The 18,562-nt window shown below is 35.9% G+C and overlaps 1 protein-coding gene across 1 annotated transcript in view; it reads right to left on the bottom strand.

Moving 5' to 3' along the window:
* The window catches only part of CFH (complement factor H), a 123,700-nt gene that overhangs the window by 33,208 nt on the left and 71,930 nt on the right, over nucleotides 1–18,562 (bottom strand). The window contains exons 11-14 of the mRNA XM_036754491.1: nucleotides 17,589–17,765; nucleotides 15,584–15,760; nucleotides 13,836–14,018; nucleotides 13,520–13,699 (exon numbers count right to left, since the gene is read on the bottom strand). Coding sequence (XP_036610386.1) covers nucleotides 13,520–13,699; nucleotides 13,836–14,018; nucleotides 15,584–15,760; nucleotides 17,589–17,765 — 717 coding nt within the window. The remainder of the gene's footprint in view (nucleotides 1–13,519; nucleotides 13,700–13,835; nucleotides 14,019–15,583; nucleotides 15,761–17,588; nucleotides 17,766–18,562) is intronic.

Raw genomic sequence — 18,562 nt, 5'->3', positions numbered from 1 at the left:
AACTTTACCAGAAGACCTGGAAGAATTTTGTAAAAGCTTTGAGTAGATATTTATATATATATGTACTTATATGTGTATACATATAACATATACATATATACATATGTACATATATAGACATATATTTTCCCTAACAAATTCTAATCCTGATCTTTGTTTTTGTTTGTGTGTGTCTCTTATTTCCTATCCCTCCTGACTCCTCTACTTTACCTCTATCTGCTATTACTTGGCCTACCCCACCCCTCCAAGGATCCCTCCTTTATTCTCCCATTCCCAAAAACCTAAATATCCTTTCTATAACTCCCTATGACCTATTCCATCACCCTCCCCTCTACAGATCCCTCCCTTATACTCCCATTCCCGCTGATCTAAACACCCTTATATATCCCTCTTTAACTTGTTCCCTCAACCTCCCCTCTAGAGTTCCCTCCCTTATCTTCTACCTCCTCCCTAACCTCTTACTATTTATATTCTTCTGAATTTAGAAAACTTGTATATGTATATACATATACATGTATGTACGTATGTATCTATTGTTACCTCTTAAACCCATTCCCAATGAAAGTAGGTTACCAGAACTACCAGCCCTCCTCCCCCATCAACTTTCTCTGTATTGATTCTTCCTCTTCCAACTCATATGTATAAAATAATTACTCTTTTTAGCTGTTTCTAAATGGTTTTATTTTTAAATCATATCATACTCAGGTCTACTTCAATCTTTTTTATGAACTACCTAGTTACTAATGACAATCTTAGACATGTTTTACATTTTACATATATAAAAGGTAAGTGCTCTGACCTTTTTGAATCCCTTATAATCAGCCTTTGGTATTTACCTTATGTTTCTCATGGCTCTTGTATGTCAAATCTTCTATTCAGATCATATTGTGGTTTTTTAACAAAGTCCTTAAAGTCTGACAATTGATCAAATGTCCATTTTATTTGCATTCAGGATTTTGCTTAACTTTGCTGTGTATGATATTTTCTGCCAGAAGTCCAGTTCTTTTGCTCTTTAATATATAGTGTTCCAAGACCTGTGGTCCTTTAGTATCTCCACTGACAGGTCTTGTGACATTCTAATTGTGGCACCACCATATTTAAACTGTCTTATTCTTGTTGCTCTTAATATTTTATTTTATCATTGAGCTGGGGATTTTAGAATTTGACTATAATATTCCTATAAGTTTTCCTCATAGGATATCTTTCAAGTGGTGATAGATGTATTTTTTCCCATTTCTACATTTCCCACTTGTTCTGGTGATTCAGGACAATTTTCTTTGATTAGTTCTTGTAGTATTGTAGCAAGATAATTTTTTCGATCATAGCTTTCAGGTAGTCCAGTTATTCTTATATTTTCTCTTCCTTATCTGTTCTGCAGATCAATTGTTTTTCTTATAAGATGTTTCACTTTCTCTTCTATTTTTTCATTCTTTATATGTTGTTTAATTATTTCCTGATCTCTTACAACTTCACAGGCTTCCTCTTGCCAAATTCTAATTTTCAAGGTGTCATTTTCTTTCTTAAGATTCTGGATCTCCTTTTCTAATTGGCTGACTTTCTTTTCATAATCTTCTTGTTTTTCTTGGATTGTACTTTTTTTTAGTTGTTCCTCATTCTCATTTGATTTTTAAAGTCTTTTTAAGTTCTTCAATAAATTCTTTTTGGGAGAGTGACCACTTGATGTTGCACTTTGGGGTAGAAGAGGGTTTCTTTGCTTCAGTATCCTCCTCTGAAGATGAAGCCTGGTCTTCTCTATTCCCATAATAACTTTCTATGGTAGGATTCTTTCTCCTTTGCCTGAGAATTATTTTTTGTAGTAATAGCTTAATTTTTGTAATCACCTCTAGTATGGGGGATGGTGCCTCTTGCCCCAGATCTTCAGTTCTCCCCTGTAGCCTGGAACCAAAGCCAAACCTCTGGTCTCTTATAAGTGCCCACAGCCAGGTGAGTCCTGCTGCACTGCTTCTGCACTCACCAGGCTTGTGCTGATTCCTTCTCACCCCTGATGCTATCTGTGGCACAGCTTGGTCTGGTGTTCCTTGTCAGCAGAAGTTCCCTCAATCTTCCCTAGCTCAGACTTACTATCCCAGAAGTAAAACTTCCTGTAGCTGGGGCTGAGGTAGCCTTCCCACCCAGCTAACCCCATGGCTTGCAGTTTGTTTAAATAGCTTGCCACTTATTGTTAAACTGGTCCCTAGGAGCTGTTTATTCTCATGGGTACCAAACCTCTTCCTGGGATTTTTCTTCATATCTTCTTGGATTGTCCCAGGAAGACCCCTGTTGTGCCCCTATTCTTAATTATTTTTACCTGCAATTTGTTTACCCTGAAGTGCTATTTTATCTCTTCTGTGGGGAAAAATCTTGAGAGGTTGGAATTTTCTGGGCTATTCTGCCATCTTCCCGGAATCATCTCAGCTTTGAGTAGATATAACCCAAGTTAGTTGGAACAAAAAGGATACAAGGAAAGGATATCCAAGGCAGGAGTCAGGGCCATAGATTTTGGGCAGCCCAGTAGCCCAAACCAAAGCACAACTATCAGCAGGAAAAAGGGCCGAGGAAGCACTTGGGAAGAAAAGAACCTGGGGTCTCTAAGAAAGCTTGCTATGCTCAGAAACATGTTTGGAACCTGTTAGGATCAAAGCAAGCTACTGAGGCAACTCTTGATTTGGGTTCAGGTAAACAGAAGCAGACAGATAAGGGGTCAAAGTTGCAACTAAACTGTAGCCACCAGGATTCTCACTTCAAAGCCCAAAAATTCCTGCCAAAGTTGAAGATTAGTTCTAGATACCACATTAAAGCCAAGCAGGCCTCTTCACACCACCAAAGACAGCAGGAAAGAGCACAGTCTCACTTAAACACATAGCCCTTAATCAGAAAGTGAGGTTGAAGATATGAGTGATCTAAACACAATGAAAAAACACTAAAAACAGAATAAAATCAGGAAATACTAAGAACTGGGAGAAGATCAAATGCTAAAGCCAAAAGAATATAGTAATCCCCAGACATATTTGTTGAAAGAAATGTTTTTTTTTTCTTTTCTGCTTTTTTAAAAAAATGGGATAGAGGACTGGAGGGTGATAAAATAAATATATTTCTGCTAATATAAAAAATGGAGAGGTAGCAGTTACCACAGATGTGAAATATTACATGAACTATCAAATGAGATCATTGTATTATTAATTTTACTTAGCTGTTTCACTTTGTTGTAAGAGACCTTTTAAGAATAATCTGTAAATGTAAAAACAAAGTATCATTGAAGTTGAAAAAAAGACTGGAAAAACAAGTCAAGGAGAACAAATCTAAGAATTTTTAGAGTACTTAAAAATCATGACCAGAAAAATTTAAAAACATACCCTGATGTCATATTTTTTAAGAAATCATAAATGAAAACTGACTAGACCTATTGAAACCCAACAGTCAAAAAAAATTAGAAAGACCCAATGGTAATTTCCTAAAAGCAATACCAAAATGAAAACTCTCAGGAACATCATAGCCAAAATACATACCTTCAAAGATAAAAAAAAAACACATTGCAAAGCAGACAACAAGAAATAGTTCTAATACCTAGCATCCATTGACAAGATCGCACACAACTTGTCAGGTATAATTATAACAGAGAGGTGAAATTTGAATGCTATTTTTTGCCCAAAGGCAAATGATAAAAGCTTACAATAAAGACTAAAACCATCTGCTAAAACTGAGTATGACTTCACAGAAGAAAAAAATGTATCCAAGCATTTTGGATGAAAAGGACCAAACTAAGTAAACATTTTTAAATGCAAATATAGAAGTCCAGTGAAACATAGTAAAGTAAATACTTTTTATTGGAAATGTCTATATGAAGATTAATTATTTACATTCTAATAGGGGTAAAGAAACAAGTTCTGTTACAGATCCCTAATGGAATCATATAGGAAAAAAAGATAAAATCATATAAAAAGACTACAAGCATCCTGAGGGAGTTTTGTTTGTGTTAATGCTTTTAGAAGAAGGAAATGAGAAAAAAAAAGGTATTATACTGGAAATGTAAGTATGAGGTAGCATCAGAAACGTATCTCACATAAAAAGGGTATATTAGAGAGAGAGTATACAAATAGGGGTGAGAGGGTAGAGGGAACAGTCAACCCATTAAGCTTACTTTTTTCTGAATCAAAGGGAACTGAATACACAAACACACATATACACTCATTCTCATTCACTCACTAATATATACACACATATGTAAGTAAAAAATAAAAAATCTTCAAATTGGAGACTAATTGAATGCTAAATAATTTTAGGGCATTGAAGAAATCATAGAAATAGAAAATGTCATTAAATTAAATTAATAAGATAACACATGAATATTTAATGATAAAACAAAAATAATCATAAGGGGTTTTTTCTAACTCTAAGCACTTTCATTTTTTTAAAAGATAAATTAATTGGGTACACAATTCAAAAATAGAAAACAACAAATTAAAAAACCCAAAATAAACATGAAAATAGAAATTCTGAAAAAGCATAGAACAGATTAAAACCTTGATAAATAGATATAAGAGTGCTTTAAAAAACAATAACAAAAATCTAAAGAAATAGTCCAGGTAAGAAGGGATCATAGCCTATACTAATATTAAACTTTGAACATTAAAAAGGAGACTTATAAGAAAAATGTTATGAACATAGAAACAAGAAGATTTCACAACAGATTGGATAAGTGGGGTAAGTGAAATGAGTAGTTGCAGATAATACTGAGGTTTCAAGCCTGGGTGCTTGGGCAGTTGGTGATACTCTCAACAATCATAAGGAAGTGAAGAAGAGAGGAAGTTTGTGAGGAAAGAAAATTTGTTCTATTTTGGATATACTCAGTTTGAGATACCTACAAGACATCAAGTTCAAGGTTTCTAAAAAAGTGCATAGAGGAAAATTGAACCCATGGTAAGTGATGAGACTAGTAAGAGGCCTCTGGATTAAGAGAGACACTGAGGGGAAGTCATGATTATTGTGTGTACTATATACAAAGTTTGAGTTGACTGAGAAGTGATCAGATATTTAGCGAGGAAAACAGGAGAGAGTGATTTCATAAAAAGCCAGGAAAGAGGAAGTATTCAGGAGAAGAAGGTGATCAGCAATATCACATTCCAGAGAGGTCAGGAAGGAGAAAGACTGAAAAAAGGTCTTTGGATATTGTCATTAAAAGATCATCCATAACTTTAGAAAGGGCAGTTAAAGTTGAATAATGAGAGCAGAAGCCAGATCACAGAAGGCTTGATAGAGATCCAGAGTTGAGAGGAAGGAAAATGGAGACACCTTTTATTAATGGTCTTCTGAAGGACTTTAAGGAAACAGGAGGAGAAATAATAGGACAGTACAATAGTAGGGGCGATGGTTGGCTTAACTGAAGTTTTCTTAAGCACACTGATAACTTGTGTATTATTTTACAGGATATGTTGAAGCTATTTGTTCTGAGCTCCTCTTCTCCCTATTTCCTCACCTTGTTTTGTTCATATGGCTTCTGCTATACTTTTTCCTTCACCCCTGTCTCACATAAAGAAGTGGCCCTCTTCTTTGCCAATAATAATTCCTTCTATACAAGTGATTTCATTCCATCCCATCCATTGAATAGATTTTCCTTTCTGTCATCCCTTCACCATCACTTATGTTCAATTTCTCACATTCCCCTGGCTTCTTCCCTACTGCCTACCAATATGTCCATGTTTCCCCAATCCTCAAAAAACCCTTACTTGATCTTTCCATCCCCAATAATTATCTTCCTACTTCTCTTCTGCCCTTTGTGGCTAAACTCCATGAAAAAGCTGTTTACAATAAGTACCTGCACTTTCTCTCACTCTCTTCTTAACCCCTCATAATACAGCTTCCAAATTCATTAGTCCACTAAAACTGTTTTCTTCAAAGTTACCAGTGACCTCTTAGTTGCCAAATCCAGATACATTTTCTCAATCCTCATTCTCCTCAATATCTTTTCAGCCTTTGACACTGCTGATTATTACTCTCTCTACCTTGATTCTCTGCCCTTAATCTCATGTATTTATATTAACCAATCCAGGTCAAAATCAACTGATCAGGGGTATCCTAATCATCATCTCACTTCCTCCCACTACATGTAAAATGAGAGTTTGGCTACAAAGCCACCTGGCTCCTGTTTGTCTCCAGATTTATGATAAGAAATCTGGGCCAAGGAAAAGAATAAATGAATACCCTGGAAGGAGGCATAGCCATGATAGAAGGGTATAGGCCAGGATTCAACTGAACTATCCAACGTCCCCTTCCAAAAAACTTCAAAATAATGTCATGAATGAAATTTTGGAGTGGTAGAGAGACATTTATCTAGCCTAAGACAACTTAAGAGGTTAACAGGAGATGTCTTTAATACCTAGGTGGGTATAGGCTTCTACTGCAGCAGGAGAACCAGTGGTAGAATTTGAAGGAAGCTATGATGACAGCAGCAGCTTTGGGAGCTCTTAGCCCAGAGACAGTAAGGGGGTCAGACAACTAGTCAGAAAGATTACAGGAGACCTTTGCTGGCACTGGGTACACCTGGTACTGATTGAAAAATCTATTGCCTATATAAGCATTTCTGGTCCACAGTCCCATAACAGCAAGGATTCTGGTTGGTCATAAGGGAGCAGGGATCTTGATAACACTGCCCAGGCCAAGAGGAGTACTGGAACATGTGGCTTCAGAAGAACAGAGGGCTTGGCCAAGAAGAGCACTGATTCTTGTAGCTGCAGAAAAGTAGCAGCCTTTCCTAGGTAAAGACCAGATCACAGGCCAAGATGGCAGCTGAAAAGCAGGGACTAGCATGAGCTCCCTGCCGAGTCCCTCCAAAAACCTATAAAAATGGCTCTGAACCAATTCTAGAACTGCAGAACCCACAAAATAGAAGAGGGAAGCAGGGCTCCAGCCCAGGACAGCCTGGATGGTCTCTGGGCAAGGTCTATCCCACATGGACCTGGGAGTGGAGTGGAGCAGAGCAGAACCCAGGAGGGGCAGCACGGACCAACCAGACCAGGAGCCGGGTGGAGCATGCCCTAGTGCCCTGAATCAGTGAGCTGCAGCAGTTACCAGACTTCTCAACCCACAAACATCAAAGACAACAGAAAAGGTTAGTGAGAAAAGCTGCCGGAGTGGAAGGAGTTCACCTGTTTGGCTACCGCCCCCAGGGCAGCAGAGGTGGGGCAGCTACAGAAGTACAGTTGCAGTTGCTTCTGGCCCCAGGCCCACCTGGTGGGAGGAATTAAGTGGCAGATCAGAGCAGGAGTGCAGAGCCTGCCGAAGATCTAAGTCCACTCCAGGTTGGGGGTTCTTGGGGAAGGAGGAGTGCTGGTGTGGCAGAACTGGCACATCCCCCTAAGCGAGGAACATAGAACTCTCTAGTCTACAAGCAGTCATACCCTGCTGAAAAACTCAAGGGTCATGTTAGTTGGTTGGGAATATGGTCAGGCAGCGAAGACGCACCCAGATTCAGTCTCAGACTTTGGAATCTTACTTTGGTGACAAAGAAGACCAAAACATACAGCCAGAAGAAGTTAACAAAGTCAAAGAGCCTACAACAAAAGCCTCCAAGAAAAATATGAACTGGTCCCAGGCCATGGAAGAGCTCAAAAAGGATTTAGAAAATCATGTTAGAGAAGTAGAGGAATAATTGGGAAGAGAAATGAGAAGGATGTGAGAAAACCATGAAAAACAAGTCAATGACTTGCTAAAGGAGACCCAAAAAATGCTGAAAAATTCACTGAAGAAAACAACACCTTAAAAATAGACTAACTCAAGTGGCAAAAGAGCTCCAAAAAGCCAATGAGGAGAAGACTGCCTTGAAAGGCAGAATTAGCCAAATGGAAAAGGAGGTCCAAAAGACTACTGAAGAAAGTACTACCTAAAAAGTTAGATTGAAGCAAGTGGAAACTAGTGACATATATATATATATATATATATATATATATATATATATATATATATATATATATATATATATATATGTAGAGAGAGAGAGAGAGAGAGAGAGAGAGAGAGAGAGAGAGGGCACAGGGTGAGTTGAAGATGGAGAGAAGATATCTAAAAGGAATAAAATAAAATTAAGGGATGAGAGAGGAACATATTGAGAGAGGGAGATAGGGAGAGATATAATGGGGTAAATTATCTCGCATAAAAGTGGCAAGAAAAAGCAGTTCTGTGGGAAGGGAAGAGAAGTCAGGTGAGGGGGAATGAGTGAATCTTGCTGTCATCAGATTTGACCTGAGGAGGGAATGCCATACATACTCAATTTAGTAACTTACCCCACATGAAAAAAGGAGGAAGAAGAAGATAAAACAAGGGGGGATGATAGAAGGGAGGGCAGATGGGGGTGGAGGTAATCAAAAACAAACACTTTCGAAAGGGGACAGGGTCAAGGGAGAAAATTCGATAAAGGGGGATAGGTTAGAAAGGAGCAAAATATAGTGAGTCTTTCACAACATGAGTATTGTGGAAGGGTTATACATAATGATACACATGTGGCCTATGTTGAATTGCTTGACTTCTTAGGGAGGGTGGCTGGGAAGGGAAGAGGAGAGAGAATTTGGAACTCAAAGTTTTATAAACAGACATTCAAAAACAAACAAAAAAAAAGTTTTTGGATGCAACTAGAAAATAAGATACACAGGCAATGGGGCGTAGAAATTTATCTTGCCCTATAAGAAAGAAAGGGAAAAGGGGATGGGAGGGGAGTGGGGTGACAGAAGGGAGGGCTGACTGGGGAACAGGGCAACCAGAATATACGCCTTCTTGGAGTGGGGGGCAGGGTAGAAATGGGGAGAAAATTTGTAATTCAAACTCTTGTGAAAATCAATGCTGAAAACTAAATATATTAAAAAAAATTTTAAAAAAAGACCTGATCACAGACCAAGAGAGTGGTGACCACACCTCTCCCAAAATAATAAGACCTTGGAAGAACCAAAAACTTGTAGATACCCAAACTTCCATCATAAAAAGGCTAAAGATTGTCACAGTACCTCCCTACCTCGAGGTGAGCAGAGCTCAGCTTTAACATAAAATTCAAAGTGAAGAAATACTCTGGGAAAATGAGCAAACAATAAAAAAGAACTTGACCATAAAAAGCTACTACAATTCAGGAAAGATCAAGACATAAATTTAGAAGACAACAATGGGAAAAAACTACTATGAAAGGCTCAAAGAATAATGCTTATTGGACCCAAAGAGAGCAAGAATACCTTGAAGAGTTAAAGAAAGGGTTAATAGAGGTAGAGAAAAAATTGGAAAAAGGTATGAGAGTAATGGAATAAAATTATGAAAAGAGATTTTGTAAAATATGCACCAGAAAAAATGCGGAAGAAAATAACAACTTAAAAAAACAGATTTGGCCTAATCATAAGAGCCACAAAAAATCACTGAAAAAAAAAAGAAAATTTAAATGTAGAATAGGCCAAGTAGAAAAGGAGGTACAACTGTTCGCTGAAGTAAATAATTCCTTAAAATTAGAACAGAGCATGTAGAAGCTAATGATTCCATGAGACATCAAGAAACAATAAAACAATGATGAAAAATTTTATAAAATAAAAAAATGTGAACTATCTCATTGGGAAATCAACTGACCTGGAAAATAGATTGAGGAGAGATAATTTAAGAATTATTGGACTATGTGAAAGTCATGATAAAAAAAAAACCACCCTGGACATACTATTTCAAGAAAGTATCAGGAAAACTCTGCTGATATCTTAGAAGCACAGGGGAAAGTAGAAATGGAAAAAAATAAATAGTCACCACCTGAAAGAGATTCCATGATGAAAACTACCAGGTGTGTTATAGCCAAATTCTAGAACTCCTAGGTCAAGAAGAAAATACTTCAAGCAGCCAGCAAGAAACAATTCAAATATCATGGAAGCATAGTCAGGATCGCACAAGATTTAGCAACTTCCACCTAAAAGAACTGGAGAGCTTGTGATATGGTATGTTGGAATGTAAAAGAGCTAGGATTACAACCACATCACCTACCCAACAAAAATGAGTAAATCATTTAGGCGCAAAATATAGTTTTAATGAAATTAAGGACTTTCAAGGATTCATTAAAAAAGACCACAGCTGAATAGAAATTTTGACATTCAAACAGAATACTCAAGAGAAGCAAAAAAGGTAAACATGAAAAAGTAATAAGGAACTCAATAAAGTTGAACTATTTACGTTCCTATATGATACCTGTATCTCCTAAGAACTTTATCATTATTAGGACAGTTAGGAATATATATAGACAGAGGGCATGATTGAGTCAATAGACAGAGGGCACAGTGAGTCAATCATATTAGGATGATCTAAAAAAATGTAGGGGTGAGAAAGAGGAATGCCCTGGGAGAAGGGGGAAGGGAGATGTAGAATGGGGAAAATTTTCTCATATAAAAGAGTGGTACAAAGAAGAGCTTTTCTGGTGGTGGATAAAATGGAAGAATTGTGGACAATGTTTGAACGCTTCTTTCATTGTTATTGGTTCAAAGAAGGAAGATTATATATACTCATACACACATGTAAATATATTCACACATATGTACATATTTACATATGCATATACATGTATACATACATACATACACACAAACTCAATTCGATGCAGAAATCTATCTTACCCAGTAAGGAAACAGGAGGGAAGGTAATAAGATATATGGGGTGATGATAAGTGGGAGGGCAGATTAAGGGATGTAGTGGCCAGAAGCAAAACAAGTTTTTGAGGAGGGGTAGGATAAAAAAAGAGAAAAGGATAAATAGAAGAAAATCAGATGGAGGGAAATAAATAGTTAGAAACCATAACTATGAGTATGAATGGGGTGAACCAACCCATAAAATGGAAGCCGATAGCAGAATATATTAGAAACCAGAATCTGACAATTTATTATTTACAAGAGACACACTTGAAACAGACAGACAGACAGACAGACACAAACACACACAGAGTTAAAATCATGGGCTGGAGCATCATCTATTATGCTTCAGCTGAAGTAAAAAAGGCAAGGGTGACAATTACGATCTCAGACAAAGCAAAAATAGGCCTAATTAAAAGAGATAACCAAGAAACTACATTTTCCTAAAAGGTATCATAGGCAATAAAGTAACATCAAGAGTTTTTACAGCTGTTTTCTATGATAAACACTTCATTTCTTAAATATATAGAAAACTGAGTGAAATTTACAATAAAAAAGAAAAGCCATTCCCGAACTGATAAATGGTTAAGGGGTATGAACAGGCAGTTTTCGGAAGAAGAAATCAAAGCTATCTATATCTATAGTCATATTAAAAATGTTCTAAATCACTATAGATTAGAGAAAGGCAAATTTAAACAACTCTGAGGTACCACCTCACATCTATCAGAAATGACAAATGCTGGAGGGGATGAGGGAAAATAGATACATTAATGAATTGTTGATAAAGCAGTGAACTGGTCTAATCATTCTAGAGAATGATCTGGAACGATGCCCAAAGTTCTATAAATTTGTGCATATGCTTTGATCCAGCTATACTGCTACTAGGTCTGTTCCCCAAAGAGATCAAAGGAACAAGAAAAGGGCCTGGCTACACAGAAATATTAATAACTGCTCTTTTTGTGGTGTCAAAGAATTGGAAATTGAGGGGATGCTCATCAAGTGGTGAATGGCTAAACATGTTGTGCCATATGATTGTGATGGAGCACTATTGTGCTATAAGGAATAACAAGGGGGTTGGTTTCAGAAAAATGTGGCAAGACCTATATGAACTGATGCAAAGTGAAGTGAGAGGAACTGGGAGATCATTGCGCACAGTAACAGCAATGTTGTAATGATGACCAACTGTGAAAGACTTGGGTACCGTGATTCATACAGTGACTCAAGACAATTCCAAAGGACTTATGATGAAAAAATGTTAACCACTTCCAGAGAAAGAACTGATGAACTCTAAGTTTGAATTGATGTATGATTTTTTCACTTTATTTTTAAAATTTATTTGGTGATATGCTCAATATGGAAATATGCTTTGCATTATTTCACACGTTTAAATGATATATTGTTTGCCTTCTCAGTGGGTGGGGAAAGGGTGGGATGGAGGGAGAGAATCTGGAACTCAAAATTTAAAAAGAAAAAATATTAAGAATAAATAATTAAAAAATAAGGAAAGAATATAATATGATACCTGTAACTGATATGGCTCTTGATAGTTTGTGTTATGAAATATTTCCATATGGTTGTAAAGATTAGTTATGGACTTCAATTGGTTGTTTGTACTAATGATGGCAGAGAACAAGATAAAGGAAGGGCTCTCCCTGGAGAAAAGAAGTCAAGGAAAAGACTCAAGAATTCAAGACTCTTTTTAGAAAAGAAGTTCTATGCTTTTTCACCCTTTCATAGAAGCATCAGGCAAAAAAAAATGTTAATAGCTAGCTTTTACATAGATTGTTAAAGGTTTGCAGAGAAATTTACATATTATCTCAGTTGATCCTCAGAATAATCCCAGAAGATGCTTTTATTATCCCTATTTTATAGATGTAATATAGAAAAGTAAAGTTGGGGGAGGTTAGAAGTCTTGGTCAAGATAAAAAGAGTTAATAAATGTCTAGGACAAGACTCCGACTTAAGTTATATTGATTCCAACTCCAACATTGTATACTCCAGGCCACCTAATATAATTAACTCAAATTAGAGAAGGGTTTGGGGAATGGGAGAAAGGGCTCAGGGGCTGCCCGTGAAGGGGAAAGCATTTTCTGTAATCACATTCCTCAACTTTTCTTCTCTCAGGTGGAATAACACTGTGTTATTTAACCTCCATTTTCACATATCAACAACCAGGATATATAAGAAGTAAAGGCCTAAGTTGTCATTTTGCCCATTATACTGCAATCCCAATACTTTCTTCCAATGCTTTTGAAGACAATGAAAATTTCATGGAGGAGTATTGTTGACAACTGTGGGATCTGCAGAAGAAAAGAGAATCTACATAGGAAGACAACAGTTTCCTATGGCCACTTAAACACACAAAATAATTTTCAGCAGGAGTGCATAAATTTAAGGAGTTCTTTTCTAAAGTTCACTTTTTGTTTTGAAGACCACTACACGGCCCAACAAGTAAGATACCTTTGAAATGAATTTTTACATGTGTGTTTACAAAACTTTTTTCCTACATCAACTGTACAATGAAATATTTTATTGGTTTTAATTTTAAGAAATACTTCATGACATGAAAATTTATCAAGTGAGTGGACAGGTTTTATATGACTTAAATAGTTTCTAGGTGAAATTTGGGTTTATACTGTTTTAATAGGGAAACACCACAGTACAAAAGGCTCTGAGAGTAGCAAATACTTATCAAATTTGGAAGCATATATATGTTTATTATGCCACAATTTGCAATTAACTATTTAATGTATCATTACTTAATAATAACATATTGACTAATTAGGAGACATTCTTTGAATATGTGTGTTGTTATAATTTTTTTAAATATCACAAAGAAATGTAAATATTTATTGACAATATCAAATCTCTAATTGAAAAACAGTATCATTTACCAATGCATTTGGGGAGTTGGGTCCAATTTCCTTGATCACAGGTAACTGTCTTTCTTCCAACCATTGTAAAACCTTCCTCACAACCATATTCCACTGAAGCTCCATGGAAATATGACAGGTTATGAGTCTGAACATGACCGTGGACAAGTTTGGGTAATTCTGCACATCTTCTTTTTTCCTCTACATAAATTAGAAACACATATGATTAAATTATCTTCCAAAAAATGAAAAAGTGCTTCCTCTACATTCGTATATGGATATACATGCACACATGAACAAAATAAAATTATATAAAATACACTTCACAATGCATTACCAATGCAAGTGGGTAAGGTTGTCCATTCTCCATTATTGCATTGTATTTTCTTGGGTCCTCTCTTCACAAATCCAAGATCACAATTATACTCTACTACATCACTATGACAATATGTCTTATTGTTGGAGTCCTTAGGTGTCCCATTCACAATTTCAGGTGGTTGTTCGCAACATTCTACTTTCTCTATAACAAAAAGGTGATGTAAGTAATTTTATAATTGTATAGATAACTGGATCATTGATTTAGAGTTGGAATGGATCTCAGAAGTCGTTGAGCCCAGACCTCTCATTTTACATTTGAAGACCAAAAAGCTTAAATGATTTGCCTATTGTTACACAAGTAGTAAATAGCAAAGCTGGGATTTGAACTTGGGTCCTCTGACTCTATCTAGCAATCTTACTGAACTGTACTCAGTTCTGTAATCCAGTGTATTAACTACCAACACTGCTCAGTTTTATATTCTCTGTAAATTTCATGAGCATGGTATCCAGGTCTTTTTCCAAGACACTAATAAAAGTGTTAGCACAGAGTCAAGAACAGATCTCTTGGGAACACTACTGGAGCCCTCCTTCCAAGATGACATTAAACTGCAATATACTTTTTGCATTCAGCCATTCAAACAACTTTGAATGCATCTGCTTCTGCTGTCATCTAGTCTCCATATATTACATCTCCATATATTATATGATTAGCATAAAAGACTTTATCAGATCCGTCCATTATCATTTATTTTAGTGATTCATTTTCCTACCTGTTCCCGGCAGTCACCCTGTCCACTGTCATCTTTACAGTCAGTTATAACCTGGGCAAATTATAGACCTTTGAATTGACTTGCTGGGCACAATATGGGAAGCCAAAACCAATATACAAATAAGAGAGCCATTGCCCTCATGCCCATAGGGAAGAAGTCCTTAGGCCTGGGAGAACTGGTCTAGCTGTCTTTTGAAAACAAATTACCAAAATATCTACCCAGACCTTAACAAAGCAATGAGTCAATTCTGATTATTAGTGAGTTCTATGTCCTACCAGTTAAGAAATCACTCTATATCTGTCCTACATTACATTGATTTATGCTATGATAGGCTAACATTGACCTTAAAATTCACTGACTGAAATCTTTTCTGTACCTGTTAATCCCAGATGCACAGGAAGAATACTTAATCCAAAAGAACCTATGTACTTGGTTACCACAGAGCCACTTTTAGTACCTATTAAGTTGGCATAGCTGTGGGCTCTTTTGGTTTCTTGTCCAATTGGTGCTCATATCTCACCACACCCCAATCCTAGATTACTCTCACCATGGACTTCCTCCACTCCTACCCACATGCTAATGAATGAAGTTGGAGGAAATAATTTTACCATGCTAATGTGGACTGACTTTGAGATAATTCCTATTATTTCTTCTAGTCCATATAGAATGTTTTTTTTTAAATAAGAAGCCCAACTTGCATAGTCAGTATTGAAAGGAAAATGCCTCAACCTCCTCTGGCCTCTTGGGATTGGCATTTTTCTCTACAAATAGCAAAATTCAAATGTTGAAAGGAAAATATAGTCTTGATCAAGAATATCCTTATGACTCCTCTTCCAACACTGATTTCTGTCTTCTTGGTAAACTAAAGAAGATATAAATGATTATATGCCAACCTAAAACATACTACATGAAAACTAAAGCAAAGATACAAAGTTGTGCCAAGATCATGTTCAGTAATTCCATTGTTGTTAACACCAATTTAAGAAGAAATGTTTACGTTCACATGTAGGAATACTGGGGGACCATCCAAAGTGGTAACACTGCACAAAAGGTGATCCAACTAGTTTTAGTCCACTGGAACAGCGAAATGTCAGCACATCTCCAACTTTATATTCATTTGCCGTAGGATTGGGATATAAAGTGTATTGTAGAATAGGGAGACGACACAGTTTTTCTAAAAATAAAGTAACAGAAAAATAAATGTTTTAGCTTTTTGAAGTTTATTTTTTGTTCAACAAATAATTTACTGTGATTTAAAACATTTTTAAGTAGTGGCTATGAGAAAGTTTTTAGTTTCCACCTTCAAAGAGCTAACAATCTAGCTAAATATCACCCAATTTCACATAAGACCCTTCTGGAAATAGTAGGTCTCTTTAGAAATCTGATGTCAAGGGGATGGAAAGAGAGTAGATGCATAGGAAACAAAAAATTACATAAAAATAAAAATCTGTAAGTGGGTTAGAATTAAATGACTAGGTTAGAATTCAGTTTCAGTATTGGCAGAATCAACTGGGGAAAACAATTTAGAAAATATATGCTTTGAATTATTATTTAAAGTATATTATTATAGGTTTGTTTAATAGAAGAAAAGAGATTTTATACTTAGAGATCACATAGTTTAACCCTCTAATTTGACTGATGAGTAAGTTAAAGCATCACACAGCCATTAGTTAAAAATCTAAAACCAGAACCCACCACTGTACAATATACGGTCCTGTATATTTAATGAAAACAAACACAATATTCCATACATAAATATGCAGTGTGTGTATGTATATATGTTCATGTAATATACACATACATATATACTCTGATGTAAACTACAAACATATTGTATAATACTCAGATATGATTCTAGAAAGTTATTTGTTTTATAACACCTCATATTTTTAGTTTGTATTCAGACATGATCTAAATAACTGACTTATAAAATTGGACAGGTTTTCCAATGGAAAAATATCTTGTGCGACTCTCACGACATGGTAAGCCATATTAATGAGTGAAACATACCTTTTAAGTCATACATTTAGAGCACAGTTGAGTTGTGACAAAACAACAGTACTTGAGTCATAAAATATGAATAACCGGCAATTTCTAGTGTCAAAGACAATAACTTAATGGCATAAAGAAAAAATGACAGCTTAATTAGTGAAGATGGAGTAATCATCACAGGAACCAACAGGAGCTGGCAGCTACAAAGACTGCCAAACCTACAATAGCTTATAGGTGAAGAGACTTCAAAAAAAACTTCAACAAGGAGTCTGGAGAAACTCCCAATGGTATTAGTATCCACATAAAGCAGCTAGAACAAAAAGGACATCTTGATAATGAGCATTAATATCTGAATTTATTTTAGGGAGGCAACATTTGGAAAATGGTTTTAATGCTCAAATATTATCCATTGATTCATCTGAATGCCTTCAGTGCTCCCCAAATCATTCTTATTTGTTGCATCTTTAGGTTGATTGCTAAAAAGTCTATTCTTTCCTATCCAACACAATTCTGCGTATTATGAGCATTAATCCTGGAATCAGTGTGACTGTCCAAAGGGAGAACTCTAGTAGTGGCAACTTCTTCTGTAGATACTTTAGCTTCTATTACCTCTGGAGCAATGGCCAGTGACTTCGAAAACAAAGTCCTTACTACCAAAATATTAATGTTGTCAGACAATTCAATAACTGAAATATATGGTTATATCAATGGAGATGACAATAAGAAGATGCATTAACATCGGCCTTGACTCAACTGTAAGACCTCTAAGCCTTTCTAGCTGTCCTGCATCTGAACCCTCATACATCGGTTGTCTCCCTTTTTAGAATATGACACAACTGAGAGCGGGGACTGTGTTGCTTTGCTTTTATCTCTTCAGTCCCTACTAAAGTGCTTGGCATATAGTAAGTGCTTTATAAATGCTTTTTTGTTCACTGAAAACATTAACAGTTGAATTCTATCCATCCATGAATACCCACAAACTTTTTTTTAATTCAGGAAAAGTAGCTTACCATAGCATTCAATTATTGTGGGCCACTCATCAACACCACAAACTTTGACACCTGTAGTTTCCCCACTTGTGATTTCATATCCATCCATGCATTCATATTCTAATCTTTCATTAGGCTTCAAAAATGCCTTACTTCCTTTGTATCTGGCGTATTCAAATTGAGGAATATCACAAATTTCTAAACCAAAAAACAAAATTGGAATTATATCTCTCATGCAACCTCATGTATATTTCAACTCAGCAAATCAGACCTTATAGAAATCCATGGCTTCATTTCTGAGTTTTTAAAATGAAAATGAAATAAAGTGCTATATGTTAAGCAATAACCAAGTACTCTGCTATTTTTTTCTGGAAACCTGGATTTCTAGGAATCTATTTCAGGACAATATCCAAGGGCATGTTTCCCTAAGGACAAAGTTTTCTGAACCACTTAGGACCTTTTTCATAAGACTATGCCTGAATTAAATGCAGAATTTTGAAAATGATTTGTATGGACAGCCAGTATCTCTAAGAGAACTCTAAAGTCAAAAAAGAGTTTACGTATAATACTTACATTATATTATATCCTGTGGGATTGGCACATATATCACAAAGAACAGAAACCTTATTTTGTTTACCATTTCTATAGATATAAGTATCTACTACTCTTTTGGTTGTCATGCCCAAGTAAAAACTTAAGAGGTTAGTTGTAATAAAGTCCTCTTTCAGGACACTAAGGTGCCATTTGATGAAGTTGAGAATTAATAAACTGAATTAATGTAATTAATTAGTTCATGTCTTTGAGAATTAAAGTAATTGAGTACCTAACTTACTACCAGGTGATAACTCGGTTATCAGGAAGAATTGTGTTCATTGGCAAAGTAAAAAAAAAGAAACCATAGGATTTACGAGTTGAGGACCTGAGTTCAAATCTCAAATTTGCTACCTACTAATGTTGATATCTTGAATAAAGTCAGTTAAGATCTGTGGGCTGCA

This window comes from Trichosurus vulpecula, chromosome 4 (assembly GCF_011100635.1).
Source record: "Trichosurus vulpecula isolate mTriVul1 chromosome 4, mTriVul1.pri, whole genome shotgun sequence".
NCBI classification, from domain to species: domain Eukaryota; kingdom Metazoa; phylum Chordata; class Mammalia; order Diprotodontia; family Phalangeridae; genus Trichosurus; species Trichosurus vulpecula.
This window is presented reverse-complemented; position numbering and strand designations above follow the sequence as displayed.